This window comes from Schistocerca americana, chromosome 8 (genome assembly GCF_021461395.2).
Source record: "Schistocerca americana isolate TAMUIC-IGC-003095 chromosome 8, iqSchAmer2.1, whole genome shotgun sequence".
Classification (NCBI taxonomy): Eukaryota; Metazoa; Arthropoda; class Insecta; order Orthoptera; family Acrididae; genus Schistocerca; species Schistocerca americana.
The window spans coordinates 56,634,488-56,652,545 of NC_060126.1; the positions used below are offsets into that span (position 1 = coordinate 56,634,488).

Consider the following 18,058-nt stretch of genomic DNA (forward strand, 5'->3'; position numbering starts at 1 on the left):
ATGGGCAGGTCCCTCCAACCAGCTCGGGGATTTTGACGTGCAACATGCCAGTTGGATAGAATTTGGCACGATATCCCTCGGCAGGCGATGCAACAACTCACTCAATCAATGCCAAGCCGGATAACTGCTTGCATAACGGCCAGGCTTGCTCAGTCTATTAAGCTCTTTCTCTTGAATAAACTGTCCAGTTTCCTGGAATTGCAATCATTTGTTAGTCCGTACATGTACACCTACAGATTTTCGTCCCAATCCGGAGAGTCTTTCTTTGTCTCAGAGTATCGTATATTCCAGTCCAGAAGTCAATTTAAGCTCCTCTGAATTTTCAGGATCGGCTAGAATCATGTACAGATGTAAAAAAAACGACATATCAGAGACGTGACCTTCAAAACAAAAATGAAATAATGAAATTACCATCACAAACGATGTATTGTCTGGAATAAAAATATATTTTAAACAAAACTGAGTATCCGAAAGCCACGCGATTCCCGTGGCGGGGCTTGCAATACGAGGGGCGTTCAGTAAGTAATGCAACACATTTATTTTCTCGGCCAATTTTGGTTGAAAGAATGCGGAATTTGTTGTGAGACCGCGTGAAATATTCCTGCTTCAGCCGTTATAATTTCATAAAGTTCCGATACGTGGCGGCGCTATTCGTAGCCAACAAAATGGCGTCTGTAGCGGAGGTGCGTTCCAAGCAGAGAGCTGTCGCTGACTTTCATTTGGGGGAAAATCAGAGCAACTCAGATATTCACTGTCAATTGCAGACTGTCTATGGAGACTCGGTAGTGAACAAAAGCATGGCGAGTCGTTGGGAGAGACATCTGTCACTATCGCAAGGTTGCGCAAACCTGTCCGTGCTCGCGTGTGCCGGCCGGCCGCATACAGCAGTTGGATCGTGAGGACACTCTCATTCGAGATGAGCGACAAATCACCAACTCCTCGCTGCATAACAGGACCTCTCTGTTGGTAGTGATGACACACTCGTCCACCAGTAGGGGTACGCAAAGGTGTGTACACGCTCGTTTTCTCGTCACCTAACAGGACATCATAAAGAGCACGGAAGGTTGCACTGCACGACCCCTTTCCCCACTTTCTCCTTTTCCTTGAACACATCCACATCCTGTATATTGTCCGCCGCCTTGATCCCCCTCGCCCCCTGGTGTCTCCCTTCCTCCCCGCCGCCAGCCCGTTGCCGCACCTTTACCGTTGTATCCCACCCTCTCTCCATCTCCTACTTTCCCAATGCAACTTCCAACATCTACCCCTCTCGGATGATGATCTCCGCCCTTCCTACCAACTCTAGCCCCACCTTCCTCCTGCCTCCTCCTCAGGACTCCCTATCCTCCCCCTCCCTTCTCCTGAGCTGCTTTCTCCTCCTACTCCCCCTCGCTCTCCTGTGCTCCCTTTCAGTGTCTCTGCTCTCCCTCCTGCCTTGTATTCCCTCTTCATCTCCTGTCCCTCCTGTCTCCTGCCTCTTGGTTCACGTGCTGACGCTCCTACTCTTTTCATCCCACCCCTCCCCTGCTGCACCTTGCTCTCACCTCCTTTTCCATCCTCTTCAGCAGGTCCCACCTGGCAGTTTTATTCTTTATCATGTGTGCTCCAAATGGGTTTAAAGTGTGTTGTTTTGGAGTGTTTTTAATTCTGTGGTCAACTTTAACCTGTGCTTGTGACTTCAGTGTCTTTTTTGTGTTCTACAAATCTCCAACTTTGTTTTTTAACTTTACATCGACTTTTTTAATTGTCCCCCCATGAATGTCTCCATGTCAGTGTATTTTTACCTCCATTATCTCCCCTTACTCTGTTTTATGTCCCCCTTTTTTATCGCCTTATATGTAACATTTTATTCTTGTATACGTCATGTGAGTCGGCTGAAGAGCGGCGGATTGTGCCGCTGACATCCCTCCCCTGTCCATATGCGGCAGGGGAATGAAATCACAATAAAGAAGAAAAAAAAGCACTGCACGGGAAGCAATAAGTGGAGGATGGGGAGGGTACTGAAACAGCAAGAGACCGCTCCAAAATCGACCAGTAAATGATGATGATGGTGATGATGTTATTTGGTTTGTGGAGTGCTCAATTGCGCGGTTATCAGCACCCATACAAAGTGCCAATCCTTACACAGTCCAGATTCGCCACTTTCATGAATGATGATGAGATGATGTAGACAATACAAACACCCAGTCCCAGAGCGGAGAAGTTCCCTGACCCGGCCGGGAATCGAACCCGGGATCCTAAAAGGATAGGGAAGGAAATCTGCTGTGCCCTTTCAAATGAACGATACAGGCATTTGCCTGAAGCGATTTAGAGAAATCACGGAAAACCTAAATGTGGATGCCGGGCGCGGGTTTGAACTGTCGTCCTCCGGAATGCCAATGCAGTGTGCTAACCATTGCGCCATCTCGCTCGGTGCACTAAACGGAAATTATATTGGTTTTGTATGAAAAGAGTGGGGAATAATATGGCGTACTGGAATACTGAATAAAACCAATCTGCTTTCAGAAGAAAAAAATGTGTTGCCGAACTTGTTGAAGGCGCCAGGTACTTGCATTCCTTAGGCCGCGCCGCCATCGCCACCGCCACCGCCACTCACCCGACTCCTCGGCGTCGCCGTCCCCCTCGCTGGCCTGCTGCCCCGAGAACTCGCTGAAGAAGAGGTTGCCCACCTCGGCGTGCGTGGCGCGCAGCACGTCCTGCGAGTGCAGGTACCGCCGGCGCGCCACTTCCCGCGCCAGCTCGTGGCGCCAGCACACCAGCAGCCGGCCGCTCATCAGCTTCTCCTGCAACAGGTCGCCTGCCGGCACCAGACTCCGTCAGCACCGAGCGGTACCGGCCCAGACCGCTCTCAACTCACTCTCCCTGTCCCAGCTGTTATGTGGCCACCAGCGAGGCAGGTTTTAATCTAAATCTACATCGATACTCCCCGATATACCTTAAATGCACGTGGCAGAGGGTACCGCGTACCACTAACAGCCATCTCCTCTCCTGTTCCACTCGCCAATAGAACGAGGGAAAAACGACTGTCTGTATGCCTCCTTCGCTATCGCTTACGCCTTTGTCCCGCAGTTTGCGCGGGGTCGGCGTGGTTAAATCGGATTTGGCATGTTAATATGAAGGGGTGGCCGGATGCCCTTCCTGCCGCCACCCCGTAAACCCCAAGGGCGGAACATTGTACCGCATCTGTCTGTCTAATGTAAATCATGCAAAAGTGCGGATGTGTTTCAAATGTCTGTGAGTCGTGGAACTGAGGCGGGACATGGGGACCACCCCGGTATTCACCTAGAGGGATGTGGAAAACCGCCAAAAAGCACATCCAAGCTGGCCGGCACACTGGCCCTCGTAATCCTGCGGGCGGATTCGATCCGGGGCCGGCGCGCCTACCCGAGTCCAGGAAGCAGCGCGTTAGCGCTCTCGGCTAACCTGGTGGGTCTGCCTGTGTGCCTCCTTATGATCCCTAATTTTTTGAATCTTACCTTCGTCGTCCTTACGCGCAATATATGTTGGTAGCAGTGAATCGTTCGGCAGTCTGCTTCAAATGCCGGTTCTGTAAATTTTCTCAATAGTATTCCTCGAAAAGAACGTCGCCTTCCCTCAAGGGATTCGCTTTTGAGTTCCTGAAGCATCTCGGTCTACATCTACATCTACATCTACATGACTACTCTGCAATTCACATTTAAGTGCTTGGCAGAGGGTTCATCGAACCACAATCATACTATCTCTCTACCATTCCACTCCCGAACAGCGCGCGGGAAAAACGAACACCTAAACCTTTCTGTTCGAGCTCAGATTTCCCTTATTTTATTTAGATGACTATTCCTACCTATGTAGGTTGGGCTCAACAAAATATTTTCGCATTCGGAAGAGAAAGTTGGTGACTGAAAGTTCGTAAATAGATCTCGCCGCGACGAAAAACGTCTTTGCTGTGATGACTTCCATCCCAATTCGCGTATCATATCTGCCACACTCTCTCCCCTACTACGTGATAATACAAAACGAGCTGCCCTTTTTTGCACCCTTTCGACGTTCTCCGTCAATCCCACCTGGTAAAGATCCCACACCGCGCAGCAATATTCTAACAGAGGACGAACGATTGTAGTGTAAGCTGTCTCTTTAGTGGACTTGTTGCATCTTCTAAGTGTCCTGCCAATGAAACGCAACCTTTGGCTCGCCTTCCCCACAATATTATCTATGTGGTCTTTCCAACTGAAGTTGTTCGTAATTTTAACATCCAGGTACTTAGTTGAATTGGCAGCCTTGAGAATTGTACTATTTATCGAGTCATCGAATTCCAACGGATTTCTTTTGGAACTCATGTGGATCACCTCACACTTTTCGTTATTTAGCGTCAACTGCCACCTGCCACACCATACAGCAATCTTTTCTAAATCGCTTTGCAACTGATACTGGTCTTCGGATGACCTTACTAGACGGTAAATTACAGCATCATCTGCGAACAACCTAAGAGAACTGCTCAGATTGTCACCCAGGTCATTTATATAGATCAGGAACAGCAGAGGTCCCAAGACGCTTCCCTGGGGAACACCTGATATCACTTCAGTTTTACTCGGTGATTTGTCGTCTATTACTACGAACTGCGACCTTCCTGACAGGAAATCACGAATCCAGTCGCACAACTGAGACGATACCCCATAGGCCCGCAGCTTGATTAGAAGTCGCTTGTGAGGAACGGTGTCAAAAACTTTCCGGAAATCTAGAAATACGGAATCAACTTGAGATCCCCTATCGATAGCGGCCATTACTTCGTGCGAATAAAGAGCTAGCTGCGTTGCACAAGAACGATGTTTTCTGAAACCATGCTGATTACGTATCAATAGATCGTTCCCTTCGAGGTGATTCATAATGTTTGAATACAGTATATGCTCCAAAACCCTACTGCAAACCGACGTCAATGATATAGGCCTGTAGTTAGATGGATTACTTCTACTACCCTTCTTAAACACTAGTGCGACCTGCGCAATTTTCCAGTCTGTAGGTAGAGATCTATCGCTGAGCGAGCGGTTGTATATGAGTGCTAAGTAGGGAGCTATTGTATCAGCGTAATCTGAAAGGAACCTAATCGGTATACAATCTGGACCTGGAGACTTGCGCGTATCAAGCGATTTGAGTTGCTTCGCAACCCCTAAGGTATCTGCTTCTAAGAAATTCATGCTAGCAGCTGTTCGTGTTTCAAATTCTGGAATATTCCATTCATGTTCCCTGGTGAAGGAATTTTGGAAAACTGCATTTAATAACTCCGCTTTAGCGGCACAATCGTCGGTAACAGTACCATCGGCACTGCTCAGCGAAGTTATTGACTGCGTCTTGCCGCTTGTGTACTTTACATACGACCAGAATTTCTTCGGATTTTGTACCAAATTTCGAGACAATGTTTCGTTGTGGAACCTAAAAAGGTAACAAGTGTTTTCGAACCTACCGGTGACAAATGTAGCAGCCCGCCTCTGAATTGCTTCAATGTCTTCCTTCAATCCGACCTGGAACAGATCCCAAACTCCCGAGCACTACTCCAGAATAGGTAGCACAGCGTCCTATATGCGGTCTCTTTTACAAGTGAACCGCTCTTTCCTAAAATTCTCCCAATAAACCAAAGTCGACCATTCTCCTTCCCTGCCACAATCCTCACACGCTCGTTCCATTTCATATCGCTTTACAACGTTATGTCCACATATTTAAACGACTTGACAGTAACAAGAGAGAATTTCTGTGTGGTGCGAAAAGTGGAAATTAGCACTAAACAAAGAAAAGTGCGAGGTCATCCACATGAGTACCAAAAGAAATCCGATAAATTTTGGGTATACGATAAATCGCACAAATCTAAGGGCTGTCAATTCGAATAATTACCTAGGAATTACAATTACGAGCAACTTAAATTGGAAAGACCACATACATGATATTGTGGGAAAGGCGAAGCAAAGACTGCGCTTTGTTGGCAGAACACTTACAAGATGCGACAAATCCACTAAAGAGACAGCTTGCATTGCACTTGTCAGTCTTCTGGTGGAATACCGCTGCGCGGTATGGGATCCTTACCAGGTCGGGTTGACGGAGGGCATCGAAAAGCCGGCCGGTGTGGCCGTGCGGTTCTAAGCGCGTCAGTTTGGAACCGCGTGACCGCTACGGTCGCAGGTTCGAATCCTGCCTCGGGCATGGATGTGTGTGATGTCCTTAGGTTAGTTAGGTTTAAGTAGTTCTAAGTTCTAGGGGACTGATGACCTCAGTAGTTAAGTCCCATAGTGCTCAGAGCCATTTGAACCATTTTTGAACATCGAAAAAGTGCAAAGAAGGGCAACTCGTCTCGTGTTATCGCGCAGTAGGGGTGAGAGTGTCACTGATATGATACGCGAGTTGGGCTGCCAGTCACTGAAACAAAGGCGGTTTTCTTTGCGGTGAGATCTATTTACGAAATTTCAATCACCAACTTTCTCTTCCGAATGTGTAAATATTTTGTTGACATCCACCTACGAGGGAGAAATGATCATCATAATAAAATAAAAGAAATCAGAACTCGAACGGAAAGATTTAGGTGTTCCTTTTTCTCCGCGCCATTCGAGAGTGGAATGGTAGAGAAGTAGTATAAAAATGGTTCGATGAACCCTCTATCAGGCACTTAAGTGTGAATTGCAGAGTAACCATGTAGATTTAGATGTAGATGTAGACACTACCAATACTTATCCCATCGTTACTGGTTTGTCCTTACTACTCATCCGCATTGACTTTCCTTAAAATATACATAGAATTCAATCACTACCTTTCTTCAGTTTTGTGTAGAAACTACTTCTTAAAGTGATGTTAACATTTCTTTTTTTATGAAGAATAATGAAAGAATATGCGAAATGTCCTGAAACATAGATCTGAACATGGACTGTTAACATATATACGAAGTTTGATGGATTTTCCAGCACCAAACGCTAATTGGCAGTATCTTGCATGCTGAGGGGCCTTATAGTCTGTAGAAACTATTCCGTCAGGTATAGATGCACACCCTCACCTCCATACGATTCATCACCTACTCAGGCGGGTCTTGCACCTGTTCTAGAATCACTGGAGTGCTCTGTTAATTCAGACACAGATCTCCGTACCGGCGTTGATGTACGGCGTGGTAGGAGGTCCAGAAAACCTCAAAGTTGGTGGGGATGTTTTGCACTCTTCCCGAAAATGGAGATTAGAAGTTTAGCGCTATTGCAAGAATTGCCAGTATGATACGATTTTGGAAGGGTGGCTGTGTGCAGCCTTGTTATTTTAAATCACTGAAACTAGCAGCCTAGAAAGAATTTTCCTGATAATCTTTTGGTCTTTTTACAGATCTGATGTTCTCATAATCATCGGTACCAAATTGCGCTGAGTGCGTAATGTTTATAACTCTACTAGAAAAACTCGTAGTTTTCTTAAGATAAATATATGGTTATGGCTTTCCAGAAACTGGCAGTTCTTACGCACTATGTCGTGGGCTCTTTTTTGTGAATTTTAATATGCTTCTTTTGTTCACGCTACTAGCATATTACTTCTTAAACAATCAAATATTTTACTGTTGTTACTAAGCCATTCCCCAGAGACCATTGGACTAGTGTTACGGAAACGGAAAACGGATAGAGATATTGAAAGGGCGCCTCCGATACGTGATAACAGACTATGGTGTTAAGTAGTGTGCTGTGATTACTGCTTGTTACTTGTCTTTGTTACTAATCAGCTAAAACATTCACCCAATACTTTTTGGATGTTGTCCTTCTAGAGGCTACCAGGGGCAACAAAAATTAACAGTTTATTGTTCGAATTTAAAATTTTAAAATGCTGCCATAGTCTACTGATTAAGAGATATCATTTTACGTTACATGTTTAACACAATAAACTATATATTAAAATTAGAATCAGTGTATATCTCTTCAAGCAGAGTACTTGAAGATAAGAGCTTTACACGTAATTTCGAATAATTTCAAAACATTTTCTGGCTGTCATCCCCCACAAAATGATGAAGCCCTTGCTACATTTTCGCTGTTCATTTAGCAAAATTTCAAATTCAGCCATGACGTTTAAATTTATTTCTTATTTATTGCTACCTCTATTCGCACACATTTACAGGCAGTACCCATATACACCACTGAATGTAGGAGAAACAAAAAAAAAACCTGATATGCGTAAAAACTAATCAGACGTTTGGAGCTCTTTTCTAAATGACAGTCTGATGGTTTTAAAGAATCGAGGGTACTGGTGTTATCTAACAGAATACTAAAAAAATAGTTTTCATCATGTCCTGACTGACTGACTCATCATCGTCCAACTCAAACCGTTAAGAACAGATACTTGAAATTTGGAGAGGGTGTTGATCTTAAATTGTTTGTGTCGGGCGTCGTTTAAGAAGGGATTTTTCAAAGGTCCACCCCAAAAGGGGTGAAATATGGTATGAACTGCTTTTTTAAAAATATGTTGCTATTAAGGCAATTTTGAAGGTACACCTACGGAAATTAATGTTTGGTTTCTCGCTCAGAAATAAAGAAATACGTTTTTGAGTGTTGTTAGGAATCCAACCTATCTGGGAGTGAAATAGTAAATGAATTAAAAAAATGTCGTTTTTAAAGAACTAATAATGTATTTTCAGAACTATGTCTATGAAAATTGGTATTTGACTTCTCAGTTACAAATAAAAATATACATGTTTCACTGTTTTGCATTTCAATCCTTCAGTGGGTGACATAGAAGACGACATGTTTTACGAAATATTTCATTACGGAAACATTTTCAAAGCTAATCTATGAAAATTTGAATATAGTTTCTCTGTTAGGAAATATGTGTTTCACTGTTTTAGGAAATTTAACCCCTCAGAGGTTAAAACATGGGGTGAAACAGGGAGAGAAAGTTATTAAGAAAATATTTCGTTGCATTAAACACAATTAAAAGCTAAATTTATGTAAATTGTTATTTCCACTGTTAGATATAAAAAAATGTGTATTTGGGGATGAACGTTCCTAGGGAAAAATCATCACGACAATGCAAAAGGCATGACTAACAAAACTCTGGACCCCAAACCAGCAGAATCGCGTTTTGGTCAGAAGTACCTCTCGAAAAGAGCATGTCTCTGTGGACTTAATTAGACTAAAAAGTTTGGAAGGTGTTGTAAGTTGTGAACAACGTAAAAATTCGATTAAAGAAAACAAAAAAAAAAAAAAAAAAGACTGCGTGGACCATAAAATCTACGAGAGTAAAGCAGCAGGCTCGAGGCAAGTATACAGTATGTACAAGAACCAAGATCAAGCCGTAAGTATGGATTACCAAGAACTAAGTGCTCCAGTTATGAAGGATGTAAGACAGGGATGCAGAATTTCGTCCCTTTTAGTCAGTGTATACATCGATGAAGCAATTAAGCAAATAAAAGATTCATTCACGAGTCTAACTAAAATTTATGATGAAAGTATATCAATCAAAAGTGTTGCTGATTATGTTACTCTTTTTAGTGGAAGGAGAGAAGAATTACTGAACGTACTGAAATGAGATGAACAGTCTAACCAATAAACAGTATGAACTGAGAGTAAATCGAAGGAAAAATGTCTGTGTAGTTACGACCACAGCAGAGCAGGGATACAGGAATGCGCAAAATGCAGAATGAGGGAGGACTGCAAGTGAAACATCATAGACAGGTACAATAATTCAGATTCATTTAATTTTCTTCTGGAAAGATGATGAATATGTAGTACTAAACCGAATTACGTAAGGTGGTTTTCCATTACGAATGTCTCTAAATCTTTTTAGTGTAATATGTGATCCTTTCGGTACATAAGAGAATCATTATTTTTTCAGTCCCAGACAGCACGTTTGTTTTTCTTTTCTTTTTTTTCAGCCTGCAATCGCATAACATAAACGCCAGATAAGCTGCAGACAGGTGATGTGCGCAGCAGGCGACTGCACATCTCCCGCACGACACGTCCTTTCACCGCGGCGGTAAACACGTCAGCCTGCGCTGAGCTGCAGTTACATTAACGTGGCCATCTCAATTGATTCTCCCGCCAGGTGCGAACTGCGAAGGGTTACTCGTTTCGTGCAAGCAGAAGGGAATAATGCAGTAGAAACTGCTGAGTATATGGAGAAAAATGACATGCCAAATTCCATAATTGTTCTCAAATGTGACAACTCCCGTCTTTTAAGTGCTGGCGCAGCACAACGGCTCTCCCAGCAATTTCAATGGGATATTTTTCGTCACCCGCCACTCAGTTCAGACCTAGTACTAGTGACTTCGATCTCCTCTCCGAACTGAAGAAGTGGCTGGAGGGCAGCGTCTCCAAACACACAAGGAGCTTTAACTCAACATCAAGACTTGTTTCAATTACAGAATGAAATTTTCACTCTGTAATGGAGTTTCGCTGATATGGAATTTCCTAGATGATCATAACTGTGTGCTGAACCGAAACTAAAACTCGGGATCTTTGCCTTTCGTAAGCGAGTGCTCTACCGACTGGGTTATTCAAGGAAGACTCAGGATGGGTCGTGAGTGTGTGCTTGGGTTGCCCAGTCAGTAGGGCATTTGTCTGCGAAAGTAAAACGTCCCGAGTTCGAGACTCGGTATGACACACAGTTTTAATCTGCCAGGAAGCTTCTCATTTCAGTCCATTAACGGCAATATTTTATGAAGAGGATTTTGGAAAGATTGTCCATAGGAACGACAAATACGTGAACTGTTGTGGTGATTATAGATTATGTCAAAGTAGCCCTAAGTATACGTAACATTACGTAACTTTAGCTATAAAGTAATTGCTTATATACACTTGTCCCTTATTTATGGCTTGTGGGAGGTTATAAAGAAAACGGCTGTTGTACATATTTTGTTTTGAAAAGACAATGCATTACCTTGGCTAAGAAAGAAACTACAGAGTGGATTACTCATTCTTTGTAAGTCACTGTTGGCTTATAATGTGTCAAATGGCCGGCCGGGGTGGCCGAGCGGTTCTAGGCGCTACAGTCTGGAACCGCGCGACCGCTACGGTCGCAGATTCGAATCCTGCCTGGGGCATGGATGTGTGTGATGTCCTTAGGTTAGTTAGGTTTAAGTAGTTCTAAGTTCTATGGGACTGATGACCTCAGAAGTTAAGTCCCATAGTGCTCAGAGCCATTTTTTTTGTATCAAATGTGGAAGGAAATCGTATGTCCCCTTTCATAGGAACCAGCCCAATATTTGCCTGGAACGATTTCGGAAAACATGGAAAACCTAAATCTGAGTGGCTGGACTTCGATTTGAACCATCGTCCTCCTGATGGTGGGTCCAGCGTGCTAACCGCTGCGCCACCACGTCGGACCCTCCGTAATGTTCTTTGGGATGTTTCCACTCCAGGAGCCTGCAGCGAAATGCAGGACGTCTTTCTGAGAATTGATAATTGGTCCAGGGACTGGCTCTTCACGATATACGTAATATATTGAGCACAAATAGTCGAATACATCCATTACTGTTCGACTACACAATTGATTAAAAAGCACTAGAAACAGTTACAAGACACCACAGTGGTATGGTAAGTTTGGAATTACCTGAAATTAATTTCTGCATTGGAGTGAAGCCTGACACAGAACAACCCTTAGGATACTAGATATATGAAAAAAATAATGATACTGATTTTTTAAGTACCAAAGTTTTTATTTTTTTCAAACAACAATATTGTCTCCTTCAAAGTAGTTCCTCTCTGGAGCTATACACTGATGGAGTCTTGTTCCCCGTCTTGGTAGCAGCGCTGTAAGGCTTCAACTGGTATGGCCTTTAATATGTCGGTCACATTCTTTTGAATGTTCTCCAGAGACCCAAAATAGCGTCCTTTTGAAAAACTACCGTGAGGGAAGTGGTCGTGAGATATATGCCATGCTGCAGAATCTCACTAGATTCATCGTTTCCCCGAGACGTTAAGGACATCTTTGTAAAACGCCTGGTTGACAGTTTGTCTTGGAGGAACAAATTCTTTGTACACAATACCCCTATTGTCAAAAAGCAAATTGGCATAGGTTTCATCTTTGATTTGCTGATTTGACCTTTTTTCGGTCAAAGAGATGTCTCAATGCGACACTTCTCACTTTGGCAGTTGGTGTCAGCATCGTACTTCTGAAAACCTGTGATCACAAGGCTGAACCATTCATGGCCATTGGGATCTCTCTCAACAAGCGCATGTTTCTTCGACTATCCGTCAGCTCAGTTGTCAGGTTTCTCAGCACAATTTTCGCATAAACTTTTCGCAAGGGCAAAACTTTAGTCAAAACTTAATGCACGGTGAAACTGTTTAACAGGTCACTCATCATTCCTATTGTTGAATGTTGGTAAGATCTCACAAGAGCACGCAGACGTTCAACATGTTTGACAGTTTTTGAAGTTGAAAAATTGCCTGGTCGAGATTCATCTTCAACATGTTCTCGGGCATCCAAAAATGATTTGTGCCAGCGAGAAACTTGTGCTCTTGATAAGGTATTTTCCCCATAGACCTGTTTCAACTGTTCAAAGATCACACTCGTGGATTCCCCAAGTTTGACACAAAATTTGGTGGCATAATGTTCTAAATTCCGCAGTTCATTTTCTGTAACAGACAAGAAAACCACAACTTCAGTGGCGGCGCTGTCAAAAATCACGTGATGGCTGTACAGAGATGAAACTCAGATTAGGGATCTGGAAGGCGTGAATACGCCGGTCTACATAAGTCGAACAACACAGCAATGTCATATCGCTTGCAGTGTGGACAGTCTTATTACTTTTCTCATATACCTCCTACACTACTGAAAACTGTGTAGAAGGGACTATCTAAACGCATATTAATGATGTGTGACATAATAGTGAACCGTAAGTTGGAAACTTGTAATCAAATAATAACTGACATCAAATATCCAAAAAAAGAGAGACCAGAAATTGTCATATTAACAACGTATGTGCTCTATTGATAAGAGAAAGTTTATTCAATGAAACGATAAATGTGCATTGAGTATCATGTCCAAGAATAATAATACAAAAAAGGGATTTAATGAGGACTTCTACAAATCACAATTGTGTAAGTAGTAATGGTCGGTTGGCGAAGTTGGCTCTGAGTATCGACGTTAATGCTATGTGTCTGATTCTGTCTCAAGCAACAATGATTGGGGACCTCTAAACTGTCAGGCTCTGCTATGTGCATTAAACTGAACAACTGCTACTGCAAGTCGAAAGAATACGCTGCAGAGGGTGTAAAGCACCTCTCAAAATTCCCTATGTGCCGGACCGACAAAGATGCTCGCCACAGCCAACTACTCGTTTTGAGGAAAGACATGCTCAGCACTGCAAATGTCCACCCATGCTCATACATTGGACTCCGCCTCTTTCGCTACCCATGGGCGAACCCACTGAATTTGGCACCACACTGTCTCCAGATGATTCAAAAAAAAAAAAAAAAATTCCCATAAACTTTCTCCTCCAGAAACGTCCCATTTGGAGTACCTTGAGAAATTCTGCCTATTGCATGTGTGCCGTGGCAGTTAGTTTCACCTTCCCCTATCGATAGCTTCTAGCTGGCGTCTCACCAGATGGTGTGGGTAACTCTCTTGTGCGGTTATCACTGCCTCGAGTAGGCTTCGAGAGCGACTATTGGAGCGGCGTCCGGGAGCCTCCGAACAATTCAGTGCAGGCAGTTGGAGCTAGGGCCAGCAGCAGTGCTTGGAGCAACAGACACGCGGTGCGGATCGGCGCGACGTCTTTTCCGGGTCGTCGTTCACTCTTCTTCTCCAGGACTTTCATGTTATTGTTTTGTTTTATTCATGTTGTACCTTTGTTCTAAATTTTATTGTAAATTAGTTGGTGTAAATCTTTTGGGTAAAATTTAAAATTCAGTTGTTACCTCTTGGTAACTAGTTAATATTTTTCTTTTGGGAGTCTGCCTAAGGTTTTGGATTTGAGCTTGCTTCAAGAAATTTATCTACAACTCAGTTTTAGTTATTTATACTAGCTGGTTGATTTAATAGTTTTTTAAATTTATATTTTTGAAAGGCCAGTATTTTAAAGTCTTATGTTCTTGAATTTTTCTGAGGCCATTATTATTGTAATTCAATGACTGCATCATTCACAAATTTCAATGCATTCATGTCTGTAAACTGAACGTGGCAATTAACCTGGAATTTTCCTACCTGTTTTGCTTAAAGGGGACCTGTTGTTACCTAAAAAAAAAAAAAATGTTTGTTGCCAAAAGGATAAATGATGTAAGTTAAGGGGGATTAGTCCTTACATGTCATTTTCCTATCCTAGTAATTTCCTATTTAAACATGATCATGTATTGACACACAGTCTCCCTCTAGCGAAGGGCGAAAGTCACTCCTACAATTGAGCGGATAGCCACCAAAAATTGCTGACGCCCCCTGTACATCTTCTAACATCAACATGTGATTCCTAATTGCTACACTTAATTTCAACATGCATGGAAAATCACTTTGTGTGGGAAACAAAACATCTCAAAAAATACACTTCCTGAGAAGTTGACAAATTGTCAGGCACTTAGCACTGTGGGATAATGTGGGTATGGAGGTAAAAACTGATACACGTGCTTGAAGTGTTATGGGGTTTTACTGAAACCAAAACAAAATTACACAAAATGACCAACAAACGGCGCTTCATATGATACAAAATAATAATTAGTGTAACAACTGAATTTTAGCAAAGGCGATGTTGTTTATAGCAAATGTTCAATATGTCGGCAGCAAATCAGGAAACAATAGCTGTCGTCAGGGGACAATGTTGTGGACAGCACTGTACAGCATATCAGGACGTGTGGTAAGAAATTGCCTCTTAGCATTCCTAATGAGACTGGACGTTGGCGATGGACTTGCGACTTGAGGTAATCCCACAACCGCCCGCCCAGTTGGCCGTGCGGTCTACACACCGCTTTCCAGGCGGGAAGGCGTGCCGGTCCCCGGCACGAATCCGTCCGGTGGTTTAGTGTCGAGGTCCGGTGAGTCGGCCAGTCTGTGAATGTTTGAATGGTTTTTAAGGCGGTTTTCTATCTGACTCGGTGAATGCGGGCTGGTTCTCCACATTCCGCCCCAGTTACACTATGTCGGCGATTGCTGCGCAAACACTATCTCCAAGTACGCGTACACCATAATTACACTGCCACGCAAACCTAGGGGTTACACTCATCTGGTGTGATACGTTCCCAGGGGGTCCACTGGGGGCCAAACCGCACAATTATCCTGGGTTCGGTGTGGGGCGGCGGTGGGGTGAGTGGACTGCTGTAGCCTGTTGTGGGGTTGTGAACCACTGAGGGCTACGGCGGGGACGAAGCCTGTCTGTCGTTTCTAGGTCCCCAGTTTCATGCAGTACAATACAATACAATCCCACAACCAATAATTAATCACACAGACTGAGATCTGGGGACTTGGGAGGCAAAGCATGACGGTTCAAATGGTTCAAATGCCTCTAAACACTATGGGACTTAACATCTGAGGTCATCAGTCCCCTGGACTTAGTACAACTTAAACCTAACTAACCTAAGGACATCACACACATCCATGCCCGAGGCAGGATGCGACCGTAACAGCAGTGCAGTTCCGGACTGAAGCGCCTAGAACCGCTCGGCCACAGAAGGATGACGGAAGTGGCGGCTCAAGACGCGATGCTCACCATACGATGGGCGCAACAGATCTTTCATACGTGTAGTAATATTGAGTCGAGTGCCATCCTGCATAAAAGTCTTACCTTCCAGCAGGTATTTATCAACCAGGCTATTCCGTAACAGGGGAATCTGTAACATATCGCAATACCTCCCACCCCTCACGCAGACTGATTGAAATGCACCACTCCGCATTTCCTCGAAGAAACAGGGTCGATCAATAATTTTGTGGTAAATCCACACCTCATGGTGACTTTCTCATCATGGAATGGGGTTTCTACCACAGTTCTAAAATTTTTGGTAGCGTAAATTCTGCAGTTGTGGTTATTGACAGACTCCTGGAGTGTGAAATCCATTTCACATGAAATGGACTTCGCGGTCCACAACAAGTTGGACAGCCAATCGTCGTCATCTTCCCCCATTTTTTGAAGTTCCGATATCGCAGATGCTTACGGCGTCACAAAAGCATTGGCTAACTGTTCATGATGACACCGACACCACTGCGGGAGGAAGGGGGGGGGGGGGGGGGTGGGAAGGCACGCCTTACTGCTCTATGTAGTGAGGAGATGTATCTTCTAAAATCTCCGTCCGCACGGGATTAGCCGAACGGTCTTAAGCGCTGCAGTCATGGACTGTGGGGCTGGTCCCGGCGGAGGTTCGAGTCCTCCCTCGGGCATGGGTGTGTGTGTTTGTCACTGTGATAATTTGGGTTAAGTAATTTGTGAGCTTAGGGACTGATGACCTCAGCAGTTAAGTCCCATAAGATTTTCACACACATTTTTAAAAAAATCTCCATCTCTTTCTGAAGTGGTCGAGCGCCAGCAGCACTTTGGTCTCGTTGCCCGCTACGCGGCCAGTCGTCTGAACAACACGTGGCTTCGAACTTCGACACTTGTCATAGTACCTTTACCCGTTCGAATATCCTTCTTATGGTGATACTATCGTAAAGCTGGAGTGGCAGATTTCCATTCCGATGGCAAAGCTTCACTGACAGTTCCTTTTCTGTGTCTTCTGACGTAACTGACTCCCTCTCTCACAACAGCTCATTTCACACACGATTGTCACGCAGGAGTCACTGACGTTTTGTTGTCCAGCGCCATCTGCTAGCCGATTTTTGCACACATTTTAGGTTTCAATAACATCTAATATAATTTCAGGCATGCCTGTCGAGTTTTACCACTCTAACTACAGTATTATGTGAATTAGCGCGCTCTCAAATGTTAACGGTCTTTGGGGGTTACCCTGTACCTTCCTTACACGCTTTTAAGATCCTGGGCTCACACTGGTGCTCAAATCTCATATACTGTACATGTTTCTTTTCCGTTAGTCTGGAATTTCATATGCGGGAAATTATTAGCGATCAGTTATATACAAATCGTCTTAAAGAACTACAACACTTTCCTGAGGGGATTTGTCTACCACTCTCAGTCTCGGTACAGCCGCTTTTAAGGTGTTCACAAGACCGTTGCTTTTAAAAGAGCACAACTTTGGTAGGAGACAGTCTCGTTGAATTTTTCATGTCATTGATTCATGAAGTTGCATCAACTAGGTGTATTCTTTGGTGACGACATAGCTCAATAGTACCTCTTGCCCTTTTAAACTGCACAAATTATGGAAATGGAGAATACCACGTATATAAAAGAGTGACGTTAAGTCGTGGCACTCAAACGCGGAAATAATGTATTTACGGGAAATTACTTGCCTCGCATGTACCGAAATTAGGTCCGGCGATAAATGGATATTTCGCGTGATGTGTTGAAATTGATGGAGCGGCACGAATCGCAAAGGGACGCTAATGGATATTCATGAGCTGTCACGTCGCATTTACAACTGAGAAGGAAAAGTAACTGAATTCACCTGTATCTCGCCTCAGTTCCACGGCGGTTATTTTTGGATATATTTCAGATTTGTTGATGCAGCACGAACTTACATTAACGACACGAATATCTGTTGAATAAGTTATAGAAAACGTAATAATACTGATAGTAATAATAATTACAATAAATTCGATGGGACGGAGAACCTTGAAAGAAGCAAAATCAAAACAAAATAACTTGTGTCACTAAAGATCTGTCCAACACTAAAAATCTATGTACTACATCATATTACTTACACACTGAATTGTATTAACTACCCGTTTCAGATTCCAAGCATTTTAAACTGGATAAGTTACACTCCTGGAAATTGAAATAAGAACACCGTGAATTCATTGTCCCAGGAAGGGGAAACTTTATTGACACATTCCTGGGGTCAGATACATCACATGATCACACTGACAGAACCACAGGCACATAGACACAGGCAACAGAGCATGCACAATGTCGGCACTAGTACAGTGTATATCCACCTTTCGCAGCAATGCAGGCTGCTATTCTCCCATGGAGACGATCGTAGAGATGCTGGATGTAGTCCTGTGGAACGGCTTGCCATGCCATTTCCACCTGGCGCCTCAGTTGGAC

At 43.7% G+C, this 18,058-nt stretch overlaps 1 protein-coding gene across 1 annotated transcript in view; it reads right to left on the bottom strand.

Moving 5' to 3' along the window:
• LOC124545526 overlaps nt 1-18,058 on the bottom strand; it is a 632,143-nt gene that overhangs the window by 241,349 nt on the left and 372,736 nt on the right. The window contains exon 8 of the mRNA XM_047124474.1: nt 2,594-2,794. Coding sequence (XP_046980430.1) covers nt 2,594-2,794 — 201 coding nt within the window. The remainder of the gene's footprint in view (nt 1-2,593; nt 2,795-18,058) is intronic.